Below are 24,448 nucleotides of genomic sequence, written 5' to 3'. Positions count from 1 at the left end.
TGCCGTATATACAAGAGGCAATTACCCTGGAGAGCGGGTAAGATATCAATACTCGAACTCTTACTTTCAAAGAACTATAAATCGTGTAGTGAATTGTTATTGAAACTCATTCATAAAACAAATAAACCCAAGGATATTAGGTAGTTGAAACAGCAAGCCGGCTGTACCCACCAATTAAAAGTCTCGGTGACAATCAGACATATGTACAAATAATTAATAAGTATAGTGGGGATTTGACTTGTTTACTATACTGTTGAATATCGCGATAAAACAAACTACTTCTAAATAAAAGTGACTGCTCGCCTAATGTTAATTAGAATACAAATTTCGGTCATTTTTAACTATTGTACATGAACAGCGCACGCATTCGTTACATATATGGATATAAAATAACAATTTGCTGATGAGTAACACAAGGTGCTCAGATAAATGAGTTATTTATTTAAAAGTGTTGTCGTCGACGGTGAGACCTCTGTTATCGTAACAACAGAGAGGCTCGTACACATGCTGCGCCGGCGCACGTTCATATCGCGTCACATTTTATAAACCGATTTTACAGCCCAGGTTTTTGGAAACGAGCGTCTAAATGTCGATAATACTTATAGTCAGTGGCCGGTGAATGTTGAAATAACTAGTGCTATACCGCCGTCGTTTAAAAACAGTGCGTTACAAATACTACATTTACTCTTCAACATTATGGCAAGTACGGAGAATATTTATAGTGTCAGTGATCTAACTAATTCGAAGTCACTGCTCACAAATAACATCGAGAAGTCATCATGGTTAGAAAAATCAAAGAGCGTCCTGAAGAAAGTGAAGATTTTTTTCCGGGAGACAACTGTGGAGCCGTGTTTGTTTATGTACATGTTTTGCACATCTCTATCCTCTATGGCTGTACAAAACATGCATTTGGACAAATCATGTAGAGTCAATTTTAATTTTAGTGACAATATATGCGACAGAATTAGAGATTTAAACACTACCAACTTGGAAAATGAACTAGTGCAAGTGCAGACTTTGGTAGCAAAAGTGACAGCCTGGAAATTCCCCCTGCAGACTGCAATACCAGCCGTCCTGGTATTATTTGTCGGAGCTTGGAGTGATAAATATAAAAAGAGAAAAATTTGTATACTCTTTCCATTCACTGGGGAAATAATAGTAAATATAGGTCTTATATTTGCTACTTATTACTTCAGGGAGCTATCATTAACTGCCACTGCTCTTATAGAAGCCTTGCCCGCCGCGCTCAGTGGAAGCTACATAATCATATTCATGGGAATGTACAGTTTTATGGCGGACAGAACAACTATAGAAAACAGGACATTTCGTTTAGGTGTAGTGACTATATTCGTAAGTTTTGGTACTCCAGTGGGGACAGCTCTGAGCGGAATTCTGTTACGTGCTTTGGGTTATTATGGGATATTTTCTTTGTTAATATTTCTACATATTTCTTCATTTATATACGGACTATTTCGTCTCGAAGATGTGATAGTGGATAAAGAGATATCATCAGTAAATGAGACACACCAAAATAGATTTCAGGCAATCTTACGTGACGTGTTGAAGATGGTCTGCAATACAGTTCTGGTAGCATTGAGGCCTAGGGCATTTAATGGGAGAACTCAAATATTTCTGGTCATAATTCTCTACTTGCTAATGGTGGGACCCCTTTATGGTAAGTTATACAAATTTAACTAAGTTTTATAGATTTAAATTCTCATGGTTAGTCTAGATTAAATTGTAAAAGTTGGGATAAAGTGTCACGCCTGAAGCCTTTTGGATTTTATCCAAATCCGTATAGCTGCAGTTCTTAATGGATGGTTTTAAAAATATTGTACCTAATGGTGCAGTAACAATAAAAACTATGCCTTAACATTATCTAAAAATATTAGATAATAAAAAAATGGTCTTGGTGATATTACTATAGTACCAATAGTATGAAAGTAATCCTAAAACTTACAAAAAAATGTTCATCAAAATCTTTTTTTCAAAAATTATACTACTACTACTATACTAATACACTTACAGATACTATTTAAAAGTAGTTTATCATTGCGTAAATTATTACTTTAATATTTCGAACGAAGTAGGTATATCCTATGCGTGTTATTTTGCAAGTGTCCAATACCTACAATATTTTGAAGAGTGACTTAAGACAATTATGTAATAAAAATATGGACAGCAGATTACGATCGAAAAAGTTTTTTAAATACAAGTGGGTACGCTTTCCCTTCTGAGGTATTCAATGATAATGTTTTACATTAATGTTACATTATAACATTTTTTCTTCGAATTTCAAAATTAATTAAAAATATTGACATAAATAAATAACATCTAATGATCATTACTTTTATTACAATATAAATGGAAACTTGAAATAAATATATCGTCCCTCAAAAATAAAACACAATGACACAATGGCGGTAATTTATTTATCACATTAGAGCGACATCAGATAGGGTCTTTTATGGTAAGGTAATTTTATTTTATTTGTAATTCGGTCCTAATTTTTAAAACCAATTTCATGTGTAAAAACAGAGTATTAATACAACTGAATAATTAATTCGCATACCTAAATTGATAAAAAATATATGTCATGTTACTTGATAACTACGCAACTCGTTGCATCAGGTGACTTGCACAAGCCTCTGGCTCGATTAAGAGGTGTACACACCGGCGTCAAATGCGGTGCATTAATGCATATAGCAAATAAACTAATATATTTATATGCTTAAGTATTTCTTAAAACATTTACACAACATATTGAGTATTTTCAAGGTTTTAATAAATCAGTATATTTATTAGTAAAATGAATGTTATTTAATGTTTAAACACATTAAATAACATTCAGAAATAATACGAGAAAAATTGTACACATTAAAATGAAGTGGTTCATATGTAATATATAATTAGTTAAATTTATCCTTAATTACCAAGTGTTCTTGTATGCTATATGTCATAAAACAATCCAATCAAATCAGAACGGTATACTAAAAATAAAAATATTTAGCCAAAATGCCACATAAATACATAGCATAATTGTAATCAGAGCTAAGAAGATATTTACATTTATATACAATATTTTATCATGGAACATCGCTATAGGTATAGTATTTAACTATTATTTATTCCATTAAATCACTAGGCTGAAATATTGAAACAAAGCCGAGCAACTTCCAGCTTATTAGTGAAGTCATAAAAACAAATATTGCATAACCATTTTAAATGCGAACAGAGTACATAGAATTATATATAACGAAGTGTACTGTGACATAATATATATCACTACGAAGTTATATGTCTTCGCGTCCTACTAAATCTGACGACATTTCACTGTAAACCAGACAGAAGGAAGTCATTTGATGAACAATAGACTCCGCTCAGATTGATGTCAGATAGACGTACCCACGTACATTGAGAAACGATTCTCTCTGTTTTTGAAACATGATTAGACGATTTCAGACAAAACTTACATTTTTAACAGTATTTTATGTATATTAATTAAAAATCTGATCCCACTAATTTATAATATTGACTGTTCTTTTTTCTAAGTATTTTTCATCTTAAAAGTATGTCTATCGGTTTAATTACGTTACTTAACTATATTTAGCATCGCTGGACATAAAATTAATGTTTCCTTACTTTTATTATGTGGGCTAATGTTTTACACACAAGTTAAATTCAATTTTGTGAACCAGGTTAGTGAAACATTCCCTATTATATCCATATCTTAAATATGGATAATATTTATGATTATAATACAATATTATTACTATGCAAATTTACATAAAACTTTTCTTTATACACTTCAGTAATGACAAATACAGAAATAAAACACACTTTTTTAAAAGATAGTATAAAAAGTGTGCAGACAAGTCTTAAGGAATGTTACATCTTTTATAATATTATATGTGACTGTGACTTACATATTAATTACATATTTAGTCAAAAATTATAAAATTATATAATATTTATTTTACTACCTAATATCTAAAGCGTTAGCAGTGACTTAATATTCTGTGAAATAACTATTGTTATTACTATTTTATTTATTTCATTAAATTTAGCTATAAAACATTACTGTCATATATGAAATTATTATATTATTCGCAAAGGAACTACAAATACAAACAGTTATTACTTTACAAATAGTGGAGAGTTGTTGCAATTCAAATCCTAATGACAATGCATTAAGGCTCCATTGTACAAATAGGTTTAGATTCTGAGTGATAGTTCATACAAGGTAAACAACCAAATGAGTTGCAAGCCTTGGTTTCTTTACTCCCGGTTTACTAATTGCATTCGAATTGCATAGTTACTTATTATTCTTGACGATTTCAATGAGGCTTATCAACAACGACCGATTTATATGCAGTTTTATTTCAAACGTCATTTTAGTAATTTCAATTTTAAGTTAATTTTCTATTGAATGAGATTCTTTTCACTTGTAACTACTTCAGTGAGGTGATAATGACGTAAGTACCGCACTTTTGATGAATTCCAATTAAGATTAAGATATACTTAATCAAAATTTTATAAAATGGGTTTTAAAAATAATTAAACGTTAATGTAAAACTATGCAAATTAATTGTGGTATTTTTAATGATAATTCGGTATATATCAAATCGATATATCATATATTTCTTAGGCGTCGTAATAATACTGAATATTATATAATAGTTACTAATACATTAGGTCCGTATAACAGGTGATGTTCGAATAATATTTTTTCTAATATATTTATGTGAATGTATAAAAAATACGTTTAAGTGTGATTTATAGGAATCATCAAGATAATCTTGGACACAACTTGAATAGAAGGGTCCACTGTATATAATCACGTAGAACCTAATGATCTTTATAAATCAAATGCTCGAATGAGTTGATTAAACGACACCCAACCGAGCCTTTATTCTTTAAATACATCTTAAGTATTCGCACAAGAAATCCTTAGCTAATCAAAACAAGCTGTAAAGTTAATACTTTATCATCAGAGGGATTTTCTTAAATAATTCTGAGAAAATCATTTTTACGAGAAAACTAAAATTAGTCTCTATGCAAGTACATCCGCGTGAAATAAGTGAATATATAAATTGCTTTGAACACAATACAGAACAGATCTGAATAAAATGTAATATCAAGACAGATTATATCACCAGGGCAATAAGTAACCATAAGGTATTTCTATCTAAAAAAATCTGACGATTTCGCGTGTAACAGTGGTATTAATAATACTAACATTATTTCTTCATTATTTTACAAATCAATAAGTATATAATTTGGCCATAAACTGTAGCATTTGGGATTATGAAAAACCTCCTGGGTAAAAGCTAGTATGTCTATAAAAAACTGAGCATATTTAAATAAACATTATTGTTTATCTCAAGCAAAGATCGCCATTATTTTGTTTAATCGTATAAGTAGGTATACTTTTCTTATCGTCATACGTCATTTATATTCAAAAATATCTTCATTAAAATAAAACTATTGGTTGTATATGTAGATGTTTTTAAATGATGAATTCACTAATACCATATATGTATGTATAGCTATATATGCGATAACGAAACTGCAAATTGCGGTAGGTCATTTCACACAATCAATCTTTATCTCATTTGCTTTAATAAAACCATAAACACATGTCTTATTTAAAGATGCCACTCGATTGATTTTTATATCTCAGTAATATAGTAATAAGTTATCAAATTCATTATATCGTCAGCCTCGGTGGTCTAGTGGTTGAGTATATCGCTTTACTATATGATGGTCGCGGGTTCGATTCCTCGCACGGTACAAACATTTGTATTCATGGAGTATGAAGTATGATTGTTTGTATAGGTCTGGGTATTTTCTATGTATAATATGTATTTATTTATTTAAAACATGCATCCATGTATTTATATCAGTTGTCTAGTCCCCATAACACAATCAATGCTTAGTTTAGTTAGATGGCGTTGTGTGAATTGTCAAAAAAATCTTCATCGTAGCTAGAAAAAAATACAATAAACGCAAAATATGTTCCTCTGTCTCTGTCTCGTAAGAAGATAGAATATATAGAATTTGTTTAAATTACACCCAGAATTATTTGGGTACAATTTTGTTGCCTATTATTTTGCTTCCCCGTTGCCGTTACCTATATCCATAAATACCACAACGGACATCACGTTATCATGTGATACCTGTAATAGTACTTATGCGTTATCACTCTAGAGTACTAATATATAATGCCTCGTATCCTGTAACTTCTAGTCATGCCCAAGAAACGAAAAACAATTGTGGAAAAAGGTAAAATTGATGATTCCACGCGGCTATTTACAAATTGTTCCGTATTCCGAACTTCCTTAGTCTAAGCAGGTTTTATCACCGGCTTGCTTATTGGAGCAAAGGGCGCTTGGAGGTACTGGCCACTAATAAAAACATGTGATCACTTGAATTTCGAATATAGAATAAAAAGCAATTGAAAATAAGAACTGGAATAAAAAGGACTCTCCGTATTTTTAACTATATAAAACACAAAAAATATTAATTTAAATATTACAATACAATTGTTTTTATGAAAATATTTTCATCATATCTAGAGTATATATATACTCTAGAATGCGTGGCCACTAAACTGGACACATCGGAACACATCGGGACGTTCCTAAGTAGAGAGAGCAAAGTAAGTAAATTTGGTGTTACATTACTTACTTTGGGGTGTTCGGAATGTGGAGGATGTTCTTTCTGGGTGAATCGTATTTCTCTTTCCTTTTTCATTAATTATTTTCTTTTCAAAATATATAGTCCACTCTCTATTTTTATTTATTACTTTATAAGGATTCGTAATCCAACACAAATCATACCTTTATATTTATGACGTGAAACAAAGACCCGTTCATTCTTGTATTTCTATCTAAAGGCTTTGTTAATAAAATAACTTACAAAATAACATATACTTGTAGTATTGCAAACTCTTTGCACATTTTTATATGTTTATTATTCTACTAATTTTATATATTTTTTCTTTTATAATTGTCATATATTTTTATTGTCACTTTTTGTCTTACAACCGTTTGTACATGCATATTCATTATAAATATTTACCATTTTCTATACATTGTTTGATTTACATCACACATACAGTCCACTCATTCTATTGCCCACGTTCTGGTCATATATCGGTAGAAATCCAACATTTACATCCTACAACAAGAGTTATCAGACTACAGCACTCAAAAGTCGTACAAAGAATGTCATAAACGCGTTAAAGCCCCCATATCCATGGGTTTAGTTGGTTCATTATAAGCTGCGGTTACTATTTTAAAAGGGACTTTACAACCATTTTAACATTCTTATGAATAATAATTACAATAACTGCATCTATTTTTCAAATTCAGAACATTGTTTAAATATAATCTTATATACAGATAATTTACGAAATGTGTAATTAAAACAGCATACCGTTCCGTTCACGTGCCCGTTTTAATATATGTATAATTTATTTAACTGTCCTGTACTTGATATGACCATGTACACTTACCAATTATAAATAGAATAGTAAAGTTGGTATCGCAGTGTAAGTCGGCCTACGAGTTACTAGTATATACTTTTACTACATAACCTCATTGATATTATAGATATTATTAGGAATATATATACATTACACGCTCAATAAATGTTAGAATATATATAATCATGTTAAGATACTATATTAATATAATTTATTTTATTATAAGCATTATTTCTCTTTTTTATAATCAGTGTTGTTACTGTTATCTTCATTCTAGGAATATGTGTTGCTGTTTCTTAATATATAAATATTGAATTACAACCAATTCTAACGGATTACGACGTGAAAATAAAGAAGCAAAAAATATTGATATTTATTAAGAGTCTAGACGAATATGTAAATACTGAATTAATAGCTAACGTTAGCATAAATAAAACTAAGTTCAGATAAATTAATTATTTTCTAGGAATAAACTTTTGGAACCTTAGTATATTGTATTTATAACAGGTAAATCTCTGTCGGCTTGCGGTAAATTTCCATTGTTTCTTTGTTTTTAACAAACCACAAAGGTTCTGATTTCCAGTGTACTTTTTTATATACGGATTTAGATATATGTTATGCGATATTGTAGCAAACTTTATTATATTTTATACTGCATAGATTTTACTTCCTTATTTATGAAATAAGGTTTTTACATAGCACAACATCATTAATAAACGGGACGAATATTAAATTTGGCATTTATTTTATTATTGTTGAAATTTATGTATCTACGGACTTTTATAGTTGCAATTGCGAACCAGTCCAATAACCTAGCTTACATCTGCAAAATCCAAAATTGTTTATAGAAAATCGGAAACACATTGATTTTAAGCTGTTATAATAGAGAATTGTTAGAAATAGCGTTACAAAATAATAAAACTTTTAATTTCACAATGATATCAGATATTATTCTAGAAATTACAACATTTTTTTTTAATACTCTTTCTTTCTGAGATTATTTTGTATATCCAAAATAATCTCAAAAAACAGAAACAAATAAACCTTAAGACAATAGCACGTTTTCTATATTTAACACGTAAGTGCATATTTCAATACATAACTGAACTACATACCATAGCGTTAATTATCTTATGTAACAGTTATCAGCATTACGTGGAACTTATTTTTAATTCATTCATGTAAATCCTGATGTGACCCCATTGGATACTGATATATTATGACATAGTCACACAACGAGTTTTTGCTACAACGCAATCACTCGTTGTGTTTAGTATGATTGCCGATGATCGCTGCAGATCTCGGTCTAGAGAAGTTCCCGTAGAGAGTTTATAAAGATTATTCTGATTGAGAAGCTCAATAGACTAGCGGTTGAGCATACCAGTTGAACATACAGATGGCCGTAGGTTCGATCCCCGTATTATTAACAAGAATGTGTCTATTAAAATTAGTCTGGCTGCTAATTTTACAGATATATGACATAGTAGGCCTCTAAAATAGCAACACATGAGTAGTGCTACTCGTGTATACAGACGACGCTTACCGCTTATTATCAGATGATCCGTCACTTAGTTTGTCAATTTAATTGCATAAAAAATTAAGTAATTTAATTAGTTGTCTAATATAGCAAGCTCTGCTTAGTTTATACGTTTTGTAAGTGTAAAATAGTTACATAGAATAGTTATATAGAATTAACACTAATTTATTTTGGTCTAAGCGACCAAAATAAATTAGTGTTAATTCTATATTAGTGTAGTATGTATTTAGTGTCTGAAATAATTAGAAGCAGCTATTGACGGCCTCGGTGATCCAGCAGTTTAGCACACCGCCTTACTTCCGATGGTCGCGGGTTCGATTTCTCGAACGTCACAAACATTCGTATTTATGAGTATGATTAAACAATAGTTATATATTGTATTTGTCAGGGTGATTTCTATATATTTAAAAAAAAACACATGTTTTAGCTAAACTTAAGTCTAGTATCATTATTGACCTACACGCCAACACATTATTATTATTATTTACCTATATACTCTTAAGTAGAAGCAAAACCCTTCCAGTAGCAACAGATTAGTTACTCTCCACATATCAGATTACAAATTCGCTTCCCCAATCAGTTATTCAATCTGTTGTTTATTGACTTTCACTCTCCATTTAACTTCTATAGGATTTATGTTTTGTTTCTTTCTTTTATTCTTTCATTTGGTAGTTCGATAAAAATAAAAGTACCTATAATAATATGTCGATGCTGTTTAAGTTTCAATGGATAACCATTCTAACTGAAACAGATTTTGTTTTATTTTTATTTTTTTTTTATAACACGGGACAAACGAGCATGCGGCTCACCTGATGGTAAGTGATTACCGCCGCCCATGAGCACCCGCAACACCAGGGGAATTGCAAGTATGTTGTCGGCCTTTTAAAAAGGAATAAGCTCTTTTCTTGAAGGTTTCAATATCGTATCGGTTCGGAAATATCATTGCTGGAAGGTGATTTTATTTTATTTGTTATCATAAAACAAAATCTGTTTGAATGTTCACTATAATCAGAAAAACTATTGAACGTAATATTATGTGTTTTTCATACATCAATAGACTGATTACTAAGTAAGATTTATGTGTATAATTCGTTGAGGGTTGTGTTCATTTATTGAAATATTTGGGAAAATCAGGGTAGGTTGTTAGATCATTTATAATTTTAATATCTATGAACATAGGCCATTATTATTGTGAGACATACTCGTTCATAACATTAGTAACACAAACACAGACAGACAAAAATGTAACATGTTTTGTCTGTTCGTGTCACTAATCTAACAAAAGACTTCACCGATTTTGGTGTGATTTCCATTATTTCCACACTAATTTATTCTAGTAAACATCATTTAAAATTTTGTGTTTATTCTAATCGGTTTACAAACAAAAAAAAATGAAAAAATATTCCAATTACCACAGTTAAAAGTCGCGGGCTCAGCTAGTCGTCAATATTTTTCCGCATTCCAGTGCGTGTGAATTTATTTGACCGTCCGCTCAGATGGTCGGCATTTTACCGACGGACAACGTAAACAATTTTAATTATAAAAAAGTTATTGTTTTAATTGCTGACCATGGTTACCTGCTACTAAATCCACGGGACTGGCCTATTTGCACATTTTGACGGATATGAAAACATTGTTAATATTTATTACAAATTTACTAAGCCATAAAGGTGAAAAAAATGTCTGCTAATATTAGCACTTACAAACGCACAAACAAACATTTAAAATAGTAACCATCACCGTGTTGGATTTCCTACATTGATAAAATCGCTCAATAATAGTTTTTATGTATCTTCCATGTACAGACAGCGATCAGTTACATTTTTATTACATGTATAGATTTAATTTTATTGACGTTTCTTACTGAAATATTATATGATACATTAGAAACCTTAACATAAAAGGCAGTTACAGTATGCACTGGCCACTGACAAAACGTATTAAACAATTATTATTAAAATGATAGGTCAAGAAATTAATCTTATATTTCACAGACAGAAAACATTACACCTTCGGTCACCTAGGTCAGTTATGATGGTGTTAAGTTAAACTCTTAACAATGCCCTACTTGACCGCTATTCATGTTAACCTTGCTTATCTGTGGAAGTTTATAAACAAGATATCATTGTTGCTAAAAGATTAGAGACTGTCTATAGTAATTCATTAATTCAGTCATTTTTGTCATTTTTTTTATTTGTAATTAATATTAACATTTAATATTTAATAATTTATATTAACATTTAAAAATGCACACTATTTATTTAATTACGAATAAACCGAAATAAGTACTGCCATTTTCGCGTGAAGAGGTATAAAATTGGACAGAGGGACAACAATTCTAAAAATAGTTAATTCGGGTTCAATTACTTGCTTATTTTTAGCATCCCTAGCCAATTTTCGCAGAAAATATATTCCGGATTTCGACCTCTATTTTTTCAACCTTCAATTTTATTTAATACATATTAAAAAAATAAATTATTACATAATAATAAAATTAATATACCAGTTATCCCAGTTAGCGTAGTTAGAGGTAGTCAACTGTAATCAATAGTAGTGTTGGATATATCAATATTTGGTATGGTTTCAGGTCGCTGTTTCCTTCACCGGAAAGTCAGTTGGTAATTACAATTTACACAAAGTTTTTTAGTAGTGGCCAAATTCGATTATCGCAGTCACTATTGGTATACTTAACTGTTATGAATCTGAATTAATCTCGTCTCATAATTAATTCACTATTCAGCCATCAGACCAATATAGTTACTCGTAATATGGAAATGAGCTAATCAAGGATTTCATGAAATCCTTAGAGATATCACAATATCACGGATGATGTCGATTAGGTGTACCGAAGTAATTAAACCGTTCGCTACCGTTTAATAAACTTAGAGGATAATATCAATTAATCTTCATTAAAGGAATGGAACATTAAACATAAAGAGAGGTCGTTATTAATAAAAATATCGGATACCACAAAAAATCAAGTTCAATAGGGACAAAATTTGTATGAAACCGGAATAAATGAATACTTAGAATTAAAAATAGTATTTTCATCGTGATCCAATCTCGTTTCTAGTAAATATGATTGTATTTCGATGTATTGTTAAAAAAGCTTATAGAGTACCTACATTCTTTCTGTTTAAAGTTGGTTAAAATTCAATTTAAATAAATCATTTAATATTGTAAAATATTTTAGTCATGTACGGAGATTACATTTTTTGTACTTGTATTAATATTTTTCACTACCGTTCCAAAAGAGAGACAAATGTCGTTTTGAAAACCAATTCTGCATACTGTGAATTGAAGTAAATATTGTACCTATAACAAACAAAGACATTTCTCACTCTCCTGAGCGATAAAATAAGAAAAAAATGTTACTAGATTATGATTCATGCTCTTGGCTACTTCGCCGTTTGGAATCTATTTTTTGAGCTTCCATTGTAATGTTCAATATACATATTACTACCTATAACTGCGACTTTGTTCATGATCAGTCAATGAACGAAGTCTTCCATGTCGAACTGATAGTGATATTGGAGAAAGTTTCCCCTAAATAGTGACAATGATAAATGCGTTGCAGACAAAATACAAACAGCCTGTTTTCAACAGTAGATTAAAAAGAACAGAAATGATGATTATATTCATGTTGCAATAATTACATCGTTGTGCGCAATAATAGGAAAATATTTGTTTCTGTATAAAAAATACAACATTCTGGATTAAACACCCTAAATATCTAATTTGCTTACCTATGTAAATATTATGTATACTATACATTTAATACTTAACGGATAGCAAGAAGGACGTAATTATTCATTATGTATCTTAGTACCTACTCAATACATAATTGACTATCTTTTCTAGCACAATAATTCTTCTCAAAATTCTTAAGAGACTCAAATTGAGAATATCAATACCGTGGTAGACTTTATAGAAAGTTTGCGTGTTCTTTGTCTCGCCTATTTCTGCCAGCTGAATTTGCCAAATATTGTTTCGGTAGTAGGGTATTAAGCAATACAAAGAAATTACGGGTCACGGAGACATGACTTCGTATTCCTACAGAATTTTTCCGCATGTGAGGCATCACAGGCGGCACATGATAACATGATGGTGGTTGCGCGTCGTCAACTTATTTGTCCATACCAAATATATAAATATATATATAAAAAAGCGATAACTATATTTGAAAACAGTTAACGATAATCTCGGTACGCCGCAAATTTGAGAACGTTTTCTTTGAAGAGAAATATGAGCGTGACTAACCTGAGTCAATAATGCTCGACATTGAAGCAAAAGTAAACGACCTGAAACTTGTTATTATCTATGTAAAACAAAAAGTATATTATTGTAGTTAGGTCTGGTATCTGAATAACACCATACATAAGAAAATTACATCACTAAATTAAAACCGCTTTCTAAAATTGAGCTTGTTATTTTATTGTATAAAATTTATTATCAAATAATTATAAACCACTACAGTATACTACAGTGTACGTTGTTTAATAATAATATTTACAGTAAATCTTTAACCATAAGTTTTAAATTCTTGTTGTCATCTTCTTTCGTTTCAATGGCAAATAAATGAATTTTCCCAAGAATGTTACGTCGACTTTTGCGTATTCTGTCGCATTGTTTAGATTTTTCTTTGTGCACGATTTTGGGCACAAAGGACAGGTCAATATATAGATAGGCCATAGTCTGGGATGGCACTCCGCATTCGCGAGCCTCCCTTGATGCGACACCTTTTCTTGCTGTACCTACCTGTATTACGTAAACACTATGTTCTGGTCGCATCAGATACGATCGTCTCATCCCTTTAAATAGTATACCATCCATACAAATATCTTAGATCAGTTTAGGCTTACTTAACACTCATGAATTAAATAAACCTGCTCAATATTTTTCATAATTATGATGGTACTGGAAATGAAAAAAGTCAGTAGCAGTAGCACAGTAGCAGTCAGTAGTAGTGCTAAACTAATGGTATTGTTTCTAAATAGAGTTAGTTTTGAATATTTTTTACGATGTTGTAATGTTGTACATCATCGTTGTTGTATCGCAAGTCCGACGTTAATATTATGAGGTAGAGCGGCCTCATCCTAATGCATGTTTATGTTTTTTACATACGTAAAATAAAATGAAGTCGCTTTCGCTGTCTATTCGCTTTGATCTTTTAAACTACGCAACGGATTTTAATGCTGTTATTAGGATTAGATAGATTCAAGATGAAGGTTTATATGTAAAATACCTATAGGTACACCCCTACGAAACCGTGGCCGGAAGCTAGATTTTAATAAAGGAGAAAGCTCATGCAATATATGTTTTGTATCTTATTGAAGTAAACTATTTGTATTAAAAACAAGGAAAATGAATATAAAAAAAATAATTTTCTCACTTCGTTGCCGCTGCTTTTTATACATTATACTGGTATCGCCACAAAGATTGCAATAAAGCCAGTTAGCACGTATAACAGCGTAAGTTTATTTATTTTCAGGTGATTCTCAAGTCAGTTATTTATACGCAAGACGCAAATTCAACCTGAACGAAGTGGAATACAGCATTTATGGCACCATCAATATTCTTCTTGGTCTTGTCGGTAAGGATATAAGCACTGTTTTTTCTCGAAATAAGAACTTCAATGAATATATTATTGGGAGATAACTTGATGTCACGTCACACTAAAAAACATAAACCATACAATAATCTTTTTACTGACTGATCAATCTATTTTTATATAACTATGGTAACTACTAGACAAGTAGATATATATAATTTAAGGAAACATTGAGAATAATATACAAGATACATATATCTACAAAAATCCTGCTTTTGGAAGATTGCATATTATTCAAAATAAGTTACATCACAGTTTATCAGCCTAAACATTTTTATTATTACTGCGAAGGTCAATGTGACATTAATTCGTACTTATTAGTGTATTAAAAATTGAACAGATCTTGTGAGATCCATTATAGTAAATTTGATTCTTCATTTTTATCATCAGGGTCATGGATGCGCGTGAGATAAGAATTCATTACTACAATATGTTGTGTCAGTAATCGTATATATGATAATGAAATATTTATCAATCGCTTATACACAATTTGAAGTCTGCCATAAAGAACAGTCTTAAACCACCTTGAAATAGTATTATTATAAGAAATTGTGTGAATATTCTTTTTCAAAATATTAAAAAATCCATTTACATGCTAATAAGGTTTTTTATGAGAGTTAAAATGTCAAACAAGCTTACGTCCCACTTCAAGGAAATTGCATTGTAACCGCGGCTTGTAGAATGTAACATAGCCAGCACCACAGAAATTAAAAAAATATATATATTTTGGTACATTTAAAAATGAAGGTATTCTGCCTGCATACTTAGTAATGTGACTACTATAAAATTTGCTTGTTATTAGTTTTCTAAACGAAACATAGTAGTAGAAGACAAAGGGGAGTTTTCTTCATGTTCGTTCTATGATCTACCAGAGATACCGTTCGCGTGGGACTGTACAACACTCCATGATCATCGATTAAAAACTTAAACGTAAAATGTTCTTCTTGCCGATTTAAGAGTGATCGATATAAACTACTTCTTATAAAATCTCCCTCAGACCTACTTAACATCCTACTTAATATATTGTTTTTTACAGGTACAATCTTCTGCATAACTGTGCTGAGCAGGAAATTTAATGTACAAGACAGCGCTTTAGGCGGACTAGCTGGTGTGAGCAGGATAGCGTCATGTTTCGTGTTTGCATTTGCACCGAACAGACCATGGTACTATTCAGCACCACTATTTAACATTTTCAGTCATACTGGTCTCACTGCTGTCAGGTCTATTGCTTCAAAAAGCGTCCCTACTGAAGAAGTTGGTAAGAGCTATATTTTTATCCTTTTCTTGTAAATTAAATAACAAATATGCTGATGTTACACTACATGATAAGTAGTAGTATCGCCTACATATATGAACAGTAAATAGAACACCACCATGTAATGCCCGTGGTGAATTATGTGTTGCTATTCTGGAGGACTACGACATCATGTCTCTGTAGTTCTATATCCTGTAATTTCACCCAACACCGAACGTTCAACCGAAACACATCTTCACAGACACAAGCAAGATAAAGCAAGTCGCCGCCGATGACTTATACAAAAATACAGTAAAATTATAATTTATATGTCTGGATGTTATTAATCTGTAGTTTTTCTATTTATCTATAAATAAATCTTTTATGACTAACCATTCATAATTCAGAATTATTTGTTAAATTAAGAATATAAATTGTATAAGCCCAGTCAGTTTTATATAGTAAGGTCTCAAATTCATACCAAATAAAAATAAGATTTCTAGAAATACTTTCATAATACGCTAGCTGTAGTTTATTGTACAAATAAGAACACATCACACAGTTCAAGAGTTTATGTTTCAAGCACATTATTATGTCCCAAGAACATTCTCATGTTGAAGTGTCATGCATAATTAATATATATTTAAGGGGGTCTTCCTATGTGATGGGTTGAAAAAATCGATTTTTTTTTTCATAAATTGCTCCCTTAACATGTCTAGAATACGGTAGTAAAGCGATTTTAGAAAATTCGAAGTCGTTTTAAAGATACAGCAGGTAAAAGAAAGAGCGGTTCGGAGCGGTGAGTTGGCAGTTAGATGGCCTATTGTGTACCGTCGGCTTTATACCTGGCCTCCCTTTTATTAATATATTTGTTTATACAAGTTTAGACACGTTTCTACAGACTTAAACAGAAATTTCTATTGTTATAATATTTTACCGAAGTTATTTTAGTCTTGGTTGAACTTCGAAGAGAGCAACAGCTACAAATTATTTTTTTTCATAATGAGTGGACGGAAAGGAAGTACGAGTGGAAATGTTCATCCTGGTCGTAGTAAAAAAAGAAAGTTTAGTGGAAACCGTTTTACCCACCAAAATGATACGGTATTTACATCAGCTTCGGCCAAAAAACTTAAAAATAACATGAACATGAATGTTCCCATCGCTTCGAATTTCGCATATTGCATTTTGGAGTTTGTTTCTGTATTTGCTGCAATCTCTGAAATAGTTATATGTAAAACTTGTAAAAGTGACGTGTCTATTTCGCGATCAAGTTTCCGAGGCCTAGGCTTTAAAATTATTTTATCGTGTGAGTGTGAAAAACAGACAGTTATAAACTCAGGCCCGTTGATCGGAAATGCATTTGAGGTTAATCGTCGGTTTGTATTTGCGATGCGATTATTGGGAGTTGGTCAAGAAGGAGTAAATCTTTTCTGTAGCTTTATGGACATGTGTTCGGGTGTTGCAAATTCTACTTATACTGCACTACTGGAAAACATTCATATTGCTACATCTTCACTGTGTGATACTTTATTGGCATTCGCTGTTACGCAAGAAAAAACTATGAATGAAGAATCAGGAAAACCACAGGATGAATTGATTGTGTCAGGTGACGGTACTTGGAAGAAAAGAGGCTTTTCATCTCTGCTCGGCGTATCTACGTTGATCGGCAAGTACACTGGGAAAGTTTTAGATGTCATGGTCATGAGTAGTTTTTGTGGTGGATGTAATTTGTGGAAAAATAAAAAAAAAACAAATCCTTTAGAATACGAGATGTGGTATGAAACGCATGTAGATGAATGCACCATAAACCATTCCGGAAGTTCCGGTAAAATGGAAATAAGTGCCATCACGAAAATGTTTCTGAGGTCTGTAGAAAAATATGGCGTAAAGTATCTAACATACATTGGCGACGGTGACAGCAAAACTTTCAAGGGCATCCTAGATACTAAACCGTATGGAGATACTGCGGTAACAAAAAAAGAATGTGTGGGTCACGTAGAAAAGAGGATGGGAACACGACTTCGGGCTGTTAAAAAGGATAAAACCAATAAAGGAATAGGAGGAAAAGGAGCAGGTAAACTTACTGATAAAGTTATCCAAGAAATTACAAAATTCTACGGATTAGCAATTCGACGCCATCCAGATTCGCTTGAAGATATGAGAAAGGAAGTTTGGGCAACGTACTATCACAAATGTTCTTCTGATGAAAACCCTCAGCATCAATTTTGTCCAGAAGGCGAAGACAGTTGGTGTAAATGGCGTAAGGCTGAAGCTAATAATGAACTGGACCAATTTCATCACGATAAACCACCTCTAATTCCGCAAGTCCAAGAAGCTATCAAACCGGTTTTCGAAGATTTATCGAAAGACGAATTATTAATTCGTTGTTTAGGAGCAGAGACACAAAACAATAACGAATCTTTGAATTCTTTGATTTGGACTTTCGCTCCTAAACATCTTCATTCTGGTCCCAAAGTTGTTGAAATTGCTAGCTACTTAGCAGTTATTATCTTTAATGAAGGTTTTCAAGGTATTTTAAAGGTTATGTCGATTATGGGATGCCCTGTTGGACGTGAAGCCCAAGCGTATGTTGAGAAACGGGATGAAAAGCGAATCTTACGCTCTGAGCGGCGCGTAAGTGATGTCGTTAAACAAGCCAGGATTGACTCAAGAGCTGAACAATCTGCTTTAAAAGAGTTTCACGAGGAAGAGGAAGGAATACTCTATGGACCAGGCATCGCCGATTGAGAGTAAGTTGATATTTTAATAGTTTTTAACGGACTTGAAACTTTAAACGCGTTTTTCTCAAAACTGTGTTTTTCAAACTTTCCTCCATTGTATCTCAGAAACGGCTGGACCGAATTACTTGAAATTTACAGGGCACACTAAATATATGTAAACGCATGGAATGAACTATTATCAATCGAAAATTTTCAAAACTTCGATTTTTTTATAGCAAAAAACAAAAAAAAAACGCCTAATTTGCAACTTTTATTTCCAATGTCTATCAAAAATCCAATTTTTTTATATTCATTTGATTATAGGTCATTCCGTGCTTTTAAGCCTACAAATTAAAACGCCGTTTTTTTTTTTTTCAGATAAGCCGATCAGCCGGAATCGTGGAGGAAGTGGGAGCTCTTTTTTTCGAGGCGGGGGTGTTCAGAGCGCTGTAACTCTAGTTTGACTGAATATTTTTAGCTGAAATTTTATATTTATACTGTCCAAATATGTGTTAATAAATGATAAAAAACTTGAAGCTCTAAATATTTACTGGTCGTAGAAAAAAAATCCTAAAATATCCCTAAAAAACAGGCCGTCACATAGGAAGACCCCCTTAAGTATAGATTCGAGCGAGAGTTTTTTTGTCTGTATTGTTATCGCAGGCATTTAATTTTTTTTTATAATTTCGTATGTACGTAAGTTCTTGATATTGTGGAGTTAAGTCACTTACTATTCTATCATTGAATGAACATGCCCTTTAAAATGGATGAAATCCCAGATAAAAGGTAGTAAGAATATATTCATTTTAATATTCTTAAATTAAAGTAAAAATCACTATAATTTTATTGTTAAAACCTCAATTGTTTAACAGTTTACCTTTCGGATTTCAGCCAAACTGAATGCTTTAATTGGTGTAATGGAAGCCATAGCGCCTTCAATATATACACCAACATCGAGTTACATTTACGCAGCCACAATACAGAATTTTCCTGGAGCATTTTATTTGTTCGACGCTGCTCTCACTGTGGTAGCTCTAGGATTATTTACGTAAGTACTTTTTTTTTAATTGTTTTGTTTTCAATTCTCTGTACTTACACCGAAAAAAAAATACTTACTACTAACTTACTAGTTATTTTTTACTACAGTTAAACAGCAACGTCGCCCCCATCATAATAATAAGTCAAAGCCTATGTAGGTAAAAATGTTACGCTGATGTTGGACCTGTGAGCAAATTTACTTCGCAGGACTATCAGATCATCTATCATCTAGAATATTCCTACATCATATTCTCATACTTATTTCAAGTTTTGACATTATATTTAGACGTAGATTTTCTTGACACAGTCAATCAGTAAGTGATGAGAGTAATTTCAGTACAGCATACATTAGGTACACCGAAAAAATCTTTGGTTAATAATTTACAATATTTAACATATTATATATAATACTAGCGTTAACTATGAACTCTTATGAACCCTGCAAACTATACAGGGTTCATAAAAATTAACGAGGGGTTTCTTCCAGTCATCCTTTAGAATTATGATTTATGATTCGTTTTGAGGTATATTGTAATGTAGGACAACACCCCACGTATATGTTTTAATGTTAATAAATATTATACGGTATTAGAATACATTTTAATAATAAACATTAATTATTAATAACAACTAAAATAATGGTTACATAGAAAACTAAAGAAATTATTTTATATAGGTATTTATTTATATGTGTACATTAAATCGTCATATAGCTGGGAAATATTCCGTTTGGACGGAAATAGAGTGATCTTCGTATATTATTATTCTCTTTCTTCCGTCTTTATATTACTATTCTCATGTATTTCTTATTAGAATATCTCCCAACTGATACTATAAATACAACCGTTTCCCTAAGGATTTTTAAATAAAAAATTATTTCAGAAATAAGGGCGCGTTATTGTATTTTTTGTTATTTTATTGTATTTTCTATTATTATATTATTTTTAATAATTAGCGCAACCAGCGTATTTGTTACTCCGTTATACCTAATTTTCAGTATACTATTGCTACATTTCACCCACTTTTCACTCAAAGATGCAACATTCTTCCGGATAACGGAATTAAAACCGTCAAAGAGCATTTGTGGAAATATATCAGAGACACTGTAATACTGCGGGAAAGTTTTCTCATACTGAAAATTGGAATAGTAATAAAGCATTTTATGGTCGCATATGTTTCTTTCGGATTAGTTTGTTTTGTTATTGGTATTTCTATAACGAGAGAGTGAATCATAAATGTTAATTAACGTACAAAACCTTTTGTTTGGTGTCCGCCAAATTTAAACACACGACCTTTTTAACGAAATTGAAGTAACAACTATTAGGCTATAACGTTCTTTAGGCCGTTTTATTTTCTTATTTTTAGAATGAACAAATGAACAACATACTAATTGTTATTTTAACGATTTTCAGGTGCATTTATGTGATAGTTAAAAGAAGAATGCGGAATGCAGTTGCAAATCCTAAGAGAAAAGAAGAATTTGCTAGATCTAACGAAGTTTCTCGATTTTAGACTTATTCATATATTTTTTATGCCAAAGCCGTAGTAGTTATAATGGAGAAAAGAGAGAGAGAAAGACGTAGGACTGTAGTATTTAGTTATATTTGAAAATTGTATTAGAATATTATTAGTATTTTTTATTTGGCTTTAAGATAATGCTGTGGTTAGGTTAAGTTTCAGTAGACTATTAACTTTTATCATTAAACACGTAACTTGTAGGCAAGAAATCTAAATTCTGTTACTTCAATGTGGCCATATTACTTATAACAAAGAAGACTGTACCTACAATATTATGAACAATGAAAAGAATAAATGTTTAATTAAAGATATTGTATTGTAAAGTATATTATCTATTTACTTTAATACTAAGTTCAATATTCCATAATCTATTTTCCTATTTACAAATAACACGTCATCTTATAACAATTGTTTATATTTTATCCTTTGTTTATTTATTCCTATCCTTGATTACACATAATTACTTTATCTGTTTGAGATGTGTTGTTCTATAATAATGTATCCATATTAAAAATTCGATAGCGCATCCGTCTCTATGCTTATTTCCTTTTCACAACTAAACTACTCAACGCAGCATAATGAAATTTGACAAGAATGTGTATGTATTGTATATCACAAGGAAAGACATTACCTATTTTTTATCTTAAAAATAAACTGGAAGAATGTGAAATTAGGGATGAAAAGAAAATTTTGTGACACAAAGTAGCGGTTAACTGCTGTCTATACCTAGTGATAAAAAAATACGATATTCAAATCACTAATAAAATGTATTTATGCTATCTTTTCTATACATTGATTCATAGAAACTATTAATACAAACGAAACTTAATCTTTTACATACCTAATATGAACATAGAATATGCATTAGATTTAATTCGTACTAATAAATGAAACGAAATGAAATCAAAAATAATAAGTAAATTAGGGTTTTAATTTTTATATTTATTCTTACTTCGAAAACCATTAGCATTCAATTAATAATATTCCAATTAATAAAAATTTCAATTTTAATATTAACTTTGGCTCAATACGTTATACTGATCTAAAAAAAAATTAAGAAAAGGAAAGGAAAGTTTTTAAATACATACTATGTCAAAATAAAACAACATCGTGTTATTATACATTGACGCCTACGAAAGTCTTAAGATCTCCGCAGTCAAAATTATAATTTGTTATGTTGTAGGCGCTAAGAAACATACTCTGCAAAATAATTCACGTATAACTTTTTAATATAACATTACTTTCAAGTACAGTTACAGAAAATTGGTAAAAAAATATTCTAAAAACAAAAACACATTTGATTGTGATCATAAAGTATATTATTTATATTACAAGTTAGATTGAAGCACAGATTAAACATAAGTGAGAAGGTGGTACAGAAACTTCTTTACTCTGACTTTTGATTAAAAATATCAAAATCGATTCAGTAGGGAATGCGAAATGTTTCAAATGGCATTTCTTTATCGTGGTTCATTAAAACCCGAATATCACAAATAGAATTTTTCAGAAACTTTAATCAAAATATTATATATATACGAGTATAACGTAAACATTCGGTAATACATATAGCCATATCATCAACTCTACAAAATTTCTACTAAATAACAATTTTACTATTAAATGGTAATACATATTTTTTTTATATACATCGCATAATACATTATACTCTTGTATATTTTGTATTTCAGTTACGAATTTTGGTTGTAATTATAACATTACCTTTTTTTTGTATGACTAATAATTTTACTGTTCTCAACCTTCGATTCAAACACAGTTCACTTACAAACTTCTAAGCAATATAAATACGTGAGAAATGGGTACTCAAGCAGAAGACTTTGTCAGAGTCTATCTTAGTAGTCTATATTTATAAAACACTAGCAAACCGTTTTTAAATATTGTTCATTTCAGCTACGCTTCTTACATTCTTGGTACAGCCTCTAGCCTTCCTCGATAAATAATATCCGATTCTAAAAGAATTTAGAAAATCGGATGTGTAGTACCACAGATTACTCCGAACATCCAAAGTCATTAGCTTTACCTCTTTATAATATTAATATAGTCTACTTCCTAAGTGAAAATGTGATTGTGATGTGGAAGTATCGGTAAAATTACTAATAAATATGTATGTATTATATTTGTCAGATTATTGTTCTTTTGGCACTTATAGCTTGGAGCTGAGAGATTTGAAATTGCATTTCCGTTCAATTTAGTATATCCATTAGTACTTTTTCCCTTTATCCCTCTTGTGAAAGCGGAAGCCACAGAGTAATAAATAATAAAAAATAATAATGTTTACCATTTTTTAGAATTGTATTAATTAAAATCCATTAACTACATTTTTTTTTAATTATCAATGTTTTATAAATTACCAACATATTTTAGAATATATATATATATTGTAATTTCAGCTTTCAAATACAGAGAGTTTATAATCATATTAAACAAGAAATGATTTCTTGATATTCCCAAGAGCACTGAACATGAGAAAGCTACGGGAATTAGCTAGAAATGTATATAAATATTCCAGCTAAGATATTATACATATTGTAATGAAACAAATTAGAAACTATAATGTGAATATTTTTAGACTTAGTTTCATCAAATAAATCTTTGAACATGGAAATAGTCTTAATAACAAAGATCAAATGTAACTATGATTTAGTGATTTTTGTTTAAATATATTTGAAAATGTAAAAGAACGTAATTGAATATGTATATCTGGCGTCTAATTCTAGTCATTTTTTTCAATTTTTCATCTATAGTATATGACAGTAGTTCTTTTAATTAAAAGAAATATAGAGACTGATAGAGATTATATCCTTATCCTTGGCTGAATTTCCATTTGTATACAATTTTATTGGCTGAAAACCTGGACATTTTAAATTCGCTTAAATTTATTTTAATAAAGATTATCACTATTGACTGTTATTGAGTATCTAGTATATATTTATTTTATATATATATGTGTATATAATTATTTGTATATATGTATAATATAATATTTGCATATATTTATGTAATTTATGATTGTATTCCTTAGATATATATTGTATTTATCATTCTGTTTATATTTTGTTGCTTTTTATTTATCATTTATTATATTTGCACCGCCAACATTTATTCTCTGCACCACCAATGGTCGACTGGTAGAAAATGCCGCATGGTGTTAAGTCCGCCAAATGTACTTTACTATATTTTGTATATTGTGTGCATTGAAGTTAAATAAATAAATAAAATAAACTATTCTATTATAAACATTAATTTTTATGCTACTGGTTTTTATTCTGTATTTTGCTTGAAC

The 24,448-nt window shown here is 30.6% G+C and overlaps 1 protein-coding gene across 1 annotated transcript; it reads left to right on the top strand.

Annotated features, from left to right (window-relative positions):
* Positions 1-350: 350 nt before the first annotated feature.
* LOC131853788 (lysosomal proton-coupled steroid conjugate and bile acid symporter SLC46A3-like) lies at positions 351-21,538 on the top strand. The gene is made up of 5 exons (XM_059204827.1): positions 351-1,675; positions 14,518-14,619; positions 15,674-15,895; positions 19,483-19,639; positions 21,042-21,538. Exons 1-5 carry the CDS (start codon positions 697-699, stop codon positions 21,139-21,141), a joined length of 1,560 nt encoding a protein of 519 aa, XP_059060810.1. The 5' UTR covers positions 351-696; the 3' UTR covers positions 21,142-21,538.
* The last annotated feature ends 2,910 nt before the right edge of the window (positions 21,539-24,448 follow it).

The sequence above is a fragment of the Achroia grisella genome, unplaced genomic scaffold, assembly GCF_030625045.1.
Source record: "Achroia grisella isolate CSIRO2021 unplaced genomic scaffold, CSIRO_AGI_Agris_v1 utg906, whole genome shotgun sequence".
Lineage (NCBI taxonomy): Eukaryota > Metazoa > Arthropoda > Insecta > Lepidoptera > Pyralidae > Achroia > Achroia grisella.
This window is presented reverse-complemented; position numbering and strand designations above follow the sequence as displayed.

Excerpts from the sequence above, each read along its gene's own strand:
- LOC131853788 (XM_059204827.1), top strand. The coding sequence starts at position 697 with ATGGCAAGTACGGAGAATATTTATAGTGTCAGTGATCTAACTAATTCG. Across the intron at positions 1,676-14,517 it reads AATGGTGGGACCCCTTTATG|GTGATTCTCAAGTCAGTTAT; the intron begins GTAAGTTATACA and ends ATTTATTTTCAG. Across the intron at positions 19,640-21,041 it reads GTAGCTCTAGGATTATTTAC|GTGCATTTATGTGATAGTTA; the intron begins GTAAGTACTTTT and ends AACGATTTTCAG.